Raw genomic sequence first — 12,633 nt, 5'->3', positions numbered from 1 at the left:
AAGATTTTGTAAAATTATTTTAAAATGGAAGAAAAGGCCCAAAATATCAATTCCCTTTGATAGATTTCAAACTTTCGGGTCATTGATATTCTTAGCTCTATCAAAGGTCTAGGTGGTTTTATATTCACTTCTTTTACTTTTCTAGGGATCAAGATTGGCTTCAAAATCTTCAAGTTTGATCTAAACTAACCCTTTTTGGGGTTTTCACACTATAGCCACATTCAGATCCTTTTTTTTTTTTCTTTTTATTGGATTTTCCACTATGTACTTAAGAATTCAAACTTTATCTAAAATGGCTTAGTGTTCAAATAGGTAATTGGGTAACAAAAAAAGAAAAAAAGTTCATAGCTTTTATGGCGATTCCTCAAGGAAAAGTTGCTTAATTTAAACATCCATACTTAATCCTAATGGACTTTTCTAAAAACATACCATAGGCCAAGGTTTGAAGTTTTGAAAGAATGGGTAAATAGGCCCAAAATATGTGTTTAAAGGTAATCAAACCAAGGATCATTTCAGCTCATATAAAGGATCCCATTTGTCATTTTATTTCCCCACACTTGTGATTCCATCACCTTATTCTTTTTCTATTGTAAATGATTTCTTATTACCCAAGCTTAGTAAATGATTTCCTATTACCCAAGACTAGTGAATGATTTCTTATTACCTAAGCCTAATTTAAAAAATTTAAGAAATTTTCTCCTTGTTCTATTTTATTTATTTATTTATTTTGTTCATATCTATCATTCATTTGCACATGCATAACATGAGTTCTACAACCTAGTTTCATCCCTTTAAGAGGGGCTAAAACACCTATGCCTTCATGAGATTTCATGTCTCTGTACGAGCTAGCGAAACACTCCCACTTAAGTTAAACATTTTCTGCTTGTAGCCTATAATTGGTAAGGATTAGGATGATTTACTAGTCTATAATGAAAAATGATGTAAGGAACAATTTGAGAACCTTTAAAAATAGCTTAAACCACATATAGTTAACCTTATGAGCTTAACCCATAGGTAGAGCCATGTTCCCTTGACCTTTTAGAGTTGACCTTGAGTTAGTATCATGGTGTTGTTATATTTATTCTGTTAGTATGCTTTATTTTCTGTATATTGAAATAATTAACTAATTTTGTTATTTGTTTCCTTGTCTTACTTATTCGCAAAACATTTATATAGGTTGTTTAGCATACCTACCTTAAAGATATTTTTAACAAGAGATTTCATGGAATCTGCTAAACGTCTAGTTTGTGCTTCGTTTATATTTTTCGAGTGTGAGTTACCTAATGATGTAAAGGTGGAATCAGAAAAAAAACAACAAAAGTAAGGTGATTATTTGTCATTGAGTGATGTTTTCACCTTGCCTAAAAAAGTTCATTTGCTCCTTAAACAAAATGATTTGAAAGACCTGTTAGACCTATCAAACGTATGGAAAGGTATGAGTCAGTCTAGACAGCTAGCCTTCTATGATAAGTATGGTCATATTGCATATCTCCTTTTAGTAGTAGTTAAAAATTCCCTCATCAAAGTAGTTGTGCAATTTTGGGATCCTTCATATAAATGCTTCATCTTCAATAAGGTTGACATGACATCGACTATAAAGAAGTATTCTACATTGATAGGTTTGCATCTCCAATCACCAGATAAGATATATGTTAGGATGCAAAAACCAGCATTTCATAAAAGACTAGCAGATCTTATGGGAGTCAAAAAGAAAGATGTGAATGTATAGGTTCAAGAAAGAAATGACCATATTTGTCTGCTTTAGAAGTTTTTTCCCGATTTCATCACAAAGCATTTGAATGATAATCAAAGGTTGGATATATTTCCTTTTGTTATATATGGCATGGTAGTCTTTTCTAGGATTTTGGGTCATATTAAGATAGAAGTGAATGATTTTTTCTGGTATGTGGAAAAAAGTTGCAATCCCTCTCTTGCAATCTTAGCTGAAATGATTAGATCCCTAAACCATTGTTGCTAGAAAGGCAAAGGACACTTTGTTGGATGTGTGCCATTATTTATTTATGGATGAAGAGTCACTTTGAGTGTAAGAAGAATGCATTTTTCAAACTTTACTTCTACAATTGAGCCTTAATTAAAGAATTTTGTGAGAGTGAATAGCCAAAACCTAAACTTAAAAAAGAATAGATGGTCTTACAATAAGTTCTTACTTGCACCTAAGTAAAATGGTTTGTTCCACGGATGAATCATGAACCAATGTTATATCAATGTGGAAATAAGACTGAGGTCCACTTTTAAGTTTATAGGGAATAGCAAGTTATGCACTGCTTATGGTCTGAAGGCAATATGGAGTTGAGCAGTTCGTTTTTATGACACATAGACTCATTCAATCAAATTTTCTTTATAGTGAGTAAAAAATGCTGCAAAAGGTGGATAATGTGATCAAAGCATGGAAGAAGCCCAAGAGAATGAGTCCTGAATTGATTACTAATAAAGTCACTCATGGGTATATGGTGTGGAAAGCCAAGAGCAACAAGAAGGTTGTGTTTACACTCGTAGATCATTACCAATTGGTGAATCAAGTGTTAGATGAGATACCCTCAGAGTTAGAATTTGCAAGGAAAAAATTTAAAGCTGAGAAAAACTAGATGAAGCAAGAGATTTAAAAGCTTTAAAAAGAGAGTGAGTAATTGAAAAACAAGGTAAAAAACCTAGAAGTCAGAGTCCATAAGATCTCTAAGGAATGTGATACAATAGTTAATGATTTAATTAAACTTCATCAACAACATAAGAGGTTAGAAGTTAAGAGTAAAGCCAAAAAGATTGTTAGTGAGCGTGACAATGCCCTTAAGGAGTTGATGGAGCTACGTCAAGAGCATAAAAGATTACGTATCCATGGGAAGACCAAAGAGATAACTATTGTTGATTTGATTTGTGAAAATGAAAAGTTGAAAAGAGAATGTTCCTAGATGGAAGATGATTGTGTTGAAGCCCAAAAGGAGAATGAGGTGCTTAGAGGGCATATTCAAACATTGAAACAGAAATTCAATGAACAAAGGGATCATATCATGTCACTCATAAAGAAGCATAGGTAGTTATTCTACCTAGTATGGTTTGGCAAAAGAGAAAATCTGGAAAGGCAAAAGTACATAAAACACCTTGTGACTTAAATAAGCATGGTTGGCCAATTAGAGTAAGAAGGTTGCAAAGGATTATACTGTTTGATCAAAAGTTTGAAGGTTTACTTCATCCATATAAAAAAATTTGTTTCAGTGACTTTTTTTATATTCATTAAGTATACTTGCACCACAAGAAAATCCAGAATTAAGGTATAACAGCTAGTTAATAGCATTGACTGCATCTAATTAATTAAAAGGAAAAAATTGACTATGGAATTAGAAATCACTAAGCAAAGAGAAAAAGTGGCGAAAATCGCCTGTAAAAAAATTAAACAATTAGATAATATAACTAACAGGATACACTTAAAAAGAGTAGTCAAAGAAATGAAAAATAAAAAAAGAAAGATTTAAGACATTATAGTATAATATTGTGTGAAAATCTGCTGCTTTACGGAACAACTATGAATAATTTGAAGAATCTGGCTTTGTTAGTTGTTGCTGTTATTCCTCCATGGAAGTAGTACCTGCAAACTTTATAACGTTAATGCCGGGAAAGGAGGGCGGTGAACGAAGGAGATGGCCAGCAGCGTTGATTTCATTGACCACGCGATTGCCCGAGCTACCAGGGATGTTGGTGCCAGGAGAACCAGCAGATGGTGGCACTGGCCCCTTCTGCAGGGACTCAAAATTTGGCACAATTTCACGAAATAATCGCTTGCCTTGGCATGGCCTAGCAGCAGCACCAAATTGTGCAGTAAACAAAATGAACAAGAGTGTGAATAAAAGAGAAAACTTGAAGATTGCAGTTTGTTTGAGGAATCCCATTTGTATAAAGGACTTAGCTAGCTAGCTGCTAGTTGTTTCGTTTATGAGCTTTGCAATTGGGTGTTTGGTGTGGAGTTTGGCATGCAGGGCCGATATATATAGTTGCGGAAGCATGGAATTAAGTCGTTAATTGAAACATGGAATTGACTTTGGCGGCGTCCGGCCAAAGATATCTTAATGGAGTCCTGTTTTGACCCGGCCAATACAGTAAGAATTTTCAAAGTCTGATAATATTGTGAATGAAACAAAAGGAAACTTGTGTCCCAAACAGTGTTTTCTTTAATAGAAGGCAGGTTGAAAAATGCAATGGAACAAAAAATTTAACAGGTCTCTGACATGAAAAGCAAGTTATCTGATGTAACAAAATGAGGTTATGTTGTGATGACTAATACTATATAATAAACATTTGATATATACATGTGCGCTGGGCACATGGAATCAGTTTACACTATCATTTCAATAGGAATTTGGTTAATTACTTGAATTGGGCTAAGCTTTATAAAACGGAGTCTTATTTCTTGACTTCGGCTGCCAACCTAAAATGTTTCAAAGTTTAAAAATAGTTAACTCGTGTGTGATCTGTTTGTAGAGTGCATGTTAAACTTTTAATTTCGTAATTAAAATTTAATTCATGACAATTTTAATTAAAAAATGTTTCAAAATCTACAATCTGAATCAAATACACGATAACTTGAGCCTTAAATTGTATGCCGTATCTATATTTTTTTTTTCTAAATTGATAGTCACATATATTAAGAAATATAAAAAGAAAAGCCTAATAACATCTTAGCATCTACTTTTTAACTTTTAAAAATCGTTTTATATGTTTTTTTAATAAGTCGAATTCTAATTATCTAAAACATTATCGAAGACAATATGCTTTAAGTTAAGGATACAAGAATTTCCAACGTATAATAAAGAAAACTTTTTTATATAAAGGAAGCTCCAAGTTGAAGATAGAAAAAAGTTGCGACTTGAAACTTCAATTCTATTGAATGTTAATTTTTAAAAATAATTACGTAAATCAATTAGAATAAATCTTGAGTTTAATGTATAAAGAAAATTTGTATTTCAATATTTAACTTAGTAGACAAATAAACATAGTTAATTCTATATGGAAATGAAAGTCCAACTTTAAGTTGATTTTCCTTTTGTTTTTTCTCTGGGTTCTTATCGCAGGATTTGGGGCATCTGCTTACGCATGATAGCTGAGTTGTGCTGTTTGAGAGTTGAAAGCATATGTCGGCATTGGATGACTACAAAGACTCTATCCGCCCTGATCAGCCTGGAACGGTGCATGTGGAATCGCGTGGAATGGAAATGTGGAATATGGATGGCAGACTGAATTTGATGATCAACGTAAATTAATGTTCAAACACGCTCAAAGTCACATTGATCTACGACTGCTGACTTCCCTTAGGCAAACTGGCAAAAGCCTGCAAACCCATCTCTCCATGTTTTTCTTGTGAGTTTCGTTCTCATATACATATATATATATATATATATATATATATATATATGAGAAAGGCATCAACTTTAATTTTTTATATTTTTTTAATCTTTAAATTTAATAAATCTAAATGATAAGTGAGATAAGTAAAAATCTTAAAAAATAATAATTTAATCTCATCCATTAGATTTGTTGAAATTAATAATTAAAAAAAGTATAAAACTAAAAAAATTTTACATTAGTTAAGTGGATACCTCCTATATATATATATATGTGTGTGTATATATATATAGAGGAGGGATCCACTTAAAATAGTATTAGAGTTACACACTTTTTTTTATCTCTAGATTAAAATTAAATCTATAACACTTAATCATTTTAATCCAAAAGTAAAAAAAAAAAAAAAGTGTAACTCTTACACTAATGTAAGTGCATCCCTCTTTGTGTGTGTGTGTATGTGTCTATATATGTATATATATATTTGTAGGGTAAAATTAGACCTACTCATGGGTCAGGTGTAGACACCCTAATATATATATATAATTTTATATATTATATATATAATTAGCCTCTATTTAGAGGAGTTTTATTTATTTCTCAAAAATCATGGAGCCTCTGTTTAAAAGAGTTTTTATGTTATTCAAGAAGTTTGAGTATGCTTAAAAAAATAAAAACAAAAAAAATGTGTTTCTTGATTGGGTTGTCTATATTTTTACATAATTCTTGTTTCACAAAAGATGTGCAAAAAGGGGCAGCTATAAATACCCCAATATGTCTGGGGTTTTACTTTGGTTAATTTTGCTAACAAAGATATAAAAAAATAACAAAAGAAAAAATGAAAAGAAAAAAAGGTGGTTAAGTTTGATTGAAGTTGGGTGTTTGAGTTTGAATTAAATTTGAAGGTTGAAGTTGAAGTTTAAAAGAAATTAGGATTTTTGTCCAAATGGGGATTCTTTGGTTTTAAATCCTATAAATACAGACCCTAATCAAGCCTTTGAACATACAGAACAATAAATTAGATAGAGATATACGTTCAAAAAAGCAGAAAGTAGTTGAGAAATTTTTGAAGATTTTTTTTGTTTAAAAAAAAATTTTTTTCTAGGAATTTTTTGGAAAATTCCCATATTCTGACAACTTTTTCTAGTTTTTGGTGAATTTTCCAAAATCAGTTGAGTTTTACGATAGGTTTTCCAGAATCTAGTCGAAGATTTCGGTGAAGTTTGAATTTTCGATGAACTTTCAATGAGCCAATCTAGATTCTTGCATGATTTTCCAAAATCCGACGAAAATCAACTAGATTTCAATCAATTCTAAAGAGAGAGGGAGAGGAAAGAAAAGAAGAGAGAGAGAAGGAAAGGGAGCTCTGAAGTAAAAAGAGAAGATTCAAGCTTTTATATCGTCTCTAAAATGACATCGTTTTGAGTTAAACGGCCCCATGATCCATGTGTTTTTGTTCAAACCGATCCACTCTGAGCTTATGACCCACCTTTAACTGGCGGACCTATTCTTGGCTTAAGCCAAATCGAGTCGTGTAGCTAAGCCATCTCAACCACTGTTTCTACCTGCAGCTAAGTTGAGTTTTCCAGTCGACCTAAGCCATTTTCTAATTTTGGTATTTTTTTATTTTTATTTTTATTTTTTTCTATGAATAAATTTTAAAAATAATAAAAAAATTAAAAAATAAAATAAAATATTTTTTGAGAATAAATACTATTTATCCAATGATGAAATTTTTAGAAGTTTCAAATGGCAAATTTTTATAAATTTCCTAGGTGAGAAATTTTTCTAAATTTGGCCCAAATTGTGAAATAATTTAGATAAAATTTCAATAACAATAATTAATATTTATTTTCAAACAAAAAAAAGAAAAAATAATAATAAATTAAAATAAAGATTTTGGTTGAAAATATTTGATAATTATTCAATGATGAGATTCTAAGAAATTTAAATGGTAAATTCCTAAGAAATCTCTAGGTGAAGAATTTCTTTAAATTTGTCTCAAATGGTGGAATAATTTAAATGAAATTTCAAGAAAATAATTTTCATATTATTTTCTTTCCAAAGATAAGAGAAAAAAAAAAGAAAAAAAAAAGAGAAAAATTTTTAAATTAACCCAAATGGTGGAAAATTTAGAAATTAAAAAAACAAGATGATATTTCTATATTGACCTAAATGGTGAAAAATTTAGAAATTAAATAAAAAAAATTTCAAATAAGCCCAAATGGTGGAAAATTTATAAATTAAAAAGAGAAAATATTTCTAATTTGGCTTAAATGGTGGAATAATTAGATATATTTTCAAAAAAAAAATAAAAAAATAAAAACAAAAAAAATAAAAAAATAATAATTAAATCTTTTTTTGATGATGGAGCTCTTTAAGAAAACGAATGGAATTCTTAAATACTCTTGAGGTGAGGAAGTATTTCTAAGAATTCTACTATATTAATGGAAGAATTTTAAGAATTGTTTTCAATATTTAAACATTAAAACTTAAAACCATTAGAATTAAGACTTTAGGATAATTTAAAATAAAATGGTATTATCTTTTGGATGGTCATGTGGGGGTGCTATAACCTTCCCTATATGTAACTAAACTTCTGAATCCTGTTTTGGTTGGTAGACCTAAACTTATTCTTTTAGGAACCCTTAGTAAAGCTTAGGAGTTCCTTAAAAGGGTAGATTCTTTAAGTGGCCAATCACACCTAGTTAATAAAGATTGGTGGCGACTCCGCTTGTTAAGTCTAGCTATAGATTTTTAAATCTATATATTATAATAGTTTGGCGACTCTACTAGGGATGTTATAAAGAGTCAGGCCAAAATAATTTTAAATTTATCCCATCTTTTGATATAATGGTTTAAAGTCTAAAACTTGTGTTATTTGTTTACTAACGCTTTTCCTTTTTGTCTCTTATTTGATTTATGGGGTTGATAATTATATGTTCCTTTACACATACTATAACATGCATTTGCATTACATGAGCTCTATACCCAGGCTTTGTCCCTCTTAAGAGGGAGTAAAGTACCTACATTCTCATGAGATGATAATCTTTGTAATGGCTAGTAAAATACTCAAACTCAAATTAAATCCTTTCCGTTGGTAACCTGTGATAAGTGAGGATTGGACTGCCTTACTAGTATGTGATGGACCATTATACAAGGAACAATTTAGGAACCTTTAGTGGTCAAAGTCACTTAACCCAGCATATAATATACACTTAAGAGACTAGCCTTAAGATAGAGCCCTTCCTACCCATTGATAGATGTCTCTCGAACTTATGACATAAGAAGGAATAATTTGTGTTATATATTGATTATCTAACCATTTTGTTTGTTTGACTTTATGCATCTACATCATTTCCATATTGTTTAATTCTATGCATCATTTTCATGCTCATGTTTTAACATTGTCATTCTCATATAGGGAATATTTGCCACATATCAATTATTGATAAACCAAATCTCACACTTACATTTATGGAAAGCCAAATGCAATCAAAGTCTACATCAATTCGTTATGAATTTGCTCATCAATTGAAAATCAAGTTAGAGGAAGCTTGAAGAAATTAGGGAAATTGCTTGCCTGAAGGTTTTATCTCATCATTATCTGAGAGAGTTCATCTTGATCTCTGACAAAATAACCTGGCTAACTTAAGTAATGTTTGGGGATGCATGAGTAGAATAAGGTAGGAGGCATTTGAGAATAAATATAGAGATATAGTCTTACTACTTCAAGTGGATATGGACAATAATTTGATTAAGGCCATCTTTTAATTTTGGGATCTTTCTTATAAGTGTTTCATCTTCAATGAAATTGATATGGTGCCTATAATTGAAGAGTACATAGTCTTGTTTCGTTTTGATTTGCTAAACCTAAAGAAGATTTATTAGTCAAATAAAGTGGGTTATCATAAGAAGCTGGTGTAAATGCTTGGACCTAGTTTGCCTCAAATTGATGTATGTGTTAGGACAAAAGGTGAAAGTAAGACTATCCCATGAAGTTTTCTACAAGATTTCATCCAGTGGCATTTGAATGATGATCCGGGGTTAGTGGCAATGGCTATAGTTTTATATGTATTAGTGATCTTTCAAAAAGCTAATAGATATGTGGATGTCGTAGTGATAGACTTTGTCAATCAGTTAGCATACAAAGTCAATATAGCACCAACTATTTTAGTAGAAGCCATTCGTTCCTTGAATTTTTATTGCAAAAATGGTAAAGGTCAATTTAATAGGTGCTTACAACTACTTTATGTATGGATGAAGAGTCATATTAAGAGTGAAGAAAGGCAATTTCACAAACCATACCTTCGGTTCGGTATTCCAATCAAGGAATTTTATTGCACCACATTGCCTAAAGCAAAGTCAAAAGAAGAATGAATTTCCTATTTTTGTGCACTTGATAGTAAAGAGATAATTTGGAGAGCACCTTGGATGCATTATGTCACAGTGTTATATAATTGTGGGAATCAAACTTAGGTGTTCTTCTTAGGCCTATAGGGTGCTATTCTTAGGCCTATAGGGTGCTATTCTTAGGCCTATAGGGTGCTATTACTTATGCCCTAACTTTGGTAAGAAGATAACTTGGTTGTGAGCAATTTATTTTAGAAACCTATGGGCTTAACTAGTGGGAATTTTCTTTCATCAAAAAATGGGCACATCGAATGATCAAAATGATCAAAGAGGCATGGAATCAAACTACCAAGGTTAGTCAGGGGAGATTTACGTATGATGTCACTCCAGAATATATTGTGTAGCACATAAGGAGGGACAAGATATTATGCTTCTTCAAGAAAAAATAATTGACCATTCTCTAAAACTAATTCCTCAAGATCTCTTGCTCAAAGTAGAAATGACCGAAAGAAAACTCCAAGCTGAAAAGGATGAGCTGGAGCAAGAAAATATGCGATTGAAGGTAAAAATGGGAAAATGTTAAAACTACAAGAACAAAAAATTTAGAGCTTAAGCAAAAAGATTAGTGGAAAGCCTTATTTCATGATTTAGATAAGACACATTCCTCAGTCACACCTGAGTTTGCCCAACTTTTAAAAAAATAGAACTATTGAAAGCAAAAATGGAAGAAGGATAAAAGGCCACTACTAGGGCACATACACATAGCCAGATGCTACAAGAGATAGTGGATCATTGAATAGGATAGGTAGCAACCTTGACTAATGAATGCAAGAAACAAGCTAAACAGAGTAAGCTTTAAAAAAGGATGTGCATGGAAAAACAAAAGCACCTAAGTCACTTGTTTGATCAACTATGCACTGTTGTAGACAAGGCATAAAAAATGAAAGAAAACGTGGAAGATTTAAAGGCTATGGTGCAATCAATAGGAGCTCATGGGGTGACGATTGCTTGACTTCTTAGAAAAGGCATAAGATCATTACCAGCAAGCTAGGAAATTTATAAAGAGATATTAGAGTAATGTTGATGGTTAGGGCTTTAAAGTATTATTTTGGCTTTGTTAGGACGTAGTTTTGAAATTTTATTAAATAAAGTTTCAAATTGAAATTTCTTTTATTAATGATAGTTATGTGGTAAATATTAGTACATTCTATACATGAATCAACATACCAAACATAAAGCATAGCATTTCTGATAATGTAACTATGGTATTTAAGGTTCAAGGATAGCTTCACCAAGCAAAAATCTAACCCACTAATACAATACAACAGCTCAAGCCAAACAAATGAAATAAGAAAATTCCAATCGTCTTGAGAGGATAAAGAAAGCTTAAGAGAAACTTAAAGGGGAATTAAGTAAAATTATGGTTGCTTTGAACAAGTTAAATGAGGGGAAGGGGATAGAGGAAAATACTAGCCAGTAGGACCATCCATCACAAGAGGTGACTAATCCTCTGTACCCTCTTGATTTTGGTCCATAGCAAGCCCAATCCACTCAAGATGCACCACCATAACAGTTCACATACCTTGTAGGGTATACATACCCTAGACCGCCATCAGCTTCAAATCCAACACAATACCAGAGCTATATGAATCCTGTCTTTATTGAGAAGGTAGTAAAGACAATCCAAGTCCCTGATTTGGATGATCCAAAAGAGAAAGAAAAACTAAAACCAAAAGGGGATGAGTCACTAAAGGACTCAATAGCTGATAGGAAGATGAGTAGGCTGTGAGTAATAAAGGGAGTTGTTTTTTATGGTTTCATAGATGTCATTGGGTTCTGTTTAATCCCGAATGTTGTTATTTCTTCGAAGTTCATAGTACCAAACTTTGAGAAGTACGATGGTACAAAGTGTCCAAAGACCATATTACCATATACTATCAAAAGATGTTTACTCATGCTCATAATGAGAAGTTATTAATGCATGTATTTCAAGATAACCTCACTAGCTCTATTGCTACGTGGTACGTCCAATTGGACAGGACCCACATCCGTTCTTAAAGTGATATAGCCCATGATTTCATAAGTGAATATCGACATATTATAGATTTAGCTCCCGATCATTTGTCTTTGTAGAATATGAATAAAAAGGTAAATGAGTCATTTAAGGAACATGCTTAGAGATGGAAAGATATAGCTTTTCAAGTGCAACCTCTTCTAATTGAAAAAGAAACCACAATGTTGTTTGTCAGCACTTTAAAATCTCCCTATTTTGAAAAGATGATAGGGAATGCAACAAAAACTTTCATCGACTTGGTGATCTTGAACGAAATCATTGAGAATGCCACTAAGAATGCCAAGTTGGAAGAATGAGAAGTTTCCACCAAGAGAGCCTTAAAGAAAAAAGAGACTAAAGCTTATGCTATGAGCTTTGATAGAAAATAGTTCAGGGGTTATCAACTCTACCCACCATAAGGTTACTCTCCATATTATCCTACCATGAATAATGCTTCCCTTTATCAGTACCAACCAACCCCACAACCATCTTACTTTCTAACCTATCAATCCATTTTTAGACTTTAAATTGTTATATACAGTCCCAATGCTCAACCTTCTCAAGACTTCAAACCTATCCTACTTGCCTAATGGGTGGTTCACAAGAGCAATGAACTACTCATGAAAAACCCACATTCTACCCAATCCCCATGACATATACAAAGTTATATCGAGAGCTCTATAATAATCATCTAATTGCTTCTAGCCTATTGAAGCCACTCAAGCCACTTTGCCCTAAGTGGTATAATCCTACAGCTTATTATGACTACCACTATAGAATTGTTGGTTATTCCACTAAAAATTGCACTAATCTAAAGCATAAAGTGCAATGATTGATTAAAGATGGAATGATAAACTTTGACATAAAAAAGCAAATGA

The 12,633-nt window shown here is 31.9% G+C and overlaps 1 protein-coding gene across 1 annotated transcript; it reads right to left on the bottom strand.

Annotated features, from left to right (window-relative positions):
• Positions 1-3,397: 3,397 nt before the first annotated feature.
• Positions 3,398-3,982, bottom strand: LOC149512651 (uncharacterized). Its single transcript, XM_089751865.1, has one exon. It carries the CDS (start codon positions 3,900-3,902, stop codon positions 3,579-3,581), a length of 324 nt encoding a protein of 107 aa, XP_089607991.1. The 5' UTR covers positions 3,903-3,982; the 3' UTR covers positions 3,398-3,578.
• Positions 3,983-12,633: the final 8,651 nt, after the last annotated feature.

Source organism: Durio zibethinus, chromosome 22 (genome assembly GCF_047325235.1).
Source record: "Durio zibethinus cultivar Kanyao isolate XHJ-2024 chromosome 22, ASM4732523v1, whole genome shotgun sequence".
NCBI classification, from domain to species: Eukaryota; Viridiplantae; Streptophyta; class Magnoliopsida; order Malvales; family Malvaceae; genus Durio; species Durio zibethinus.
The sequence above is the reverse complement of the archived record's forward strand: the minus strand, read 5'-3'. Positions and strand labels throughout refer to the sequence as shown.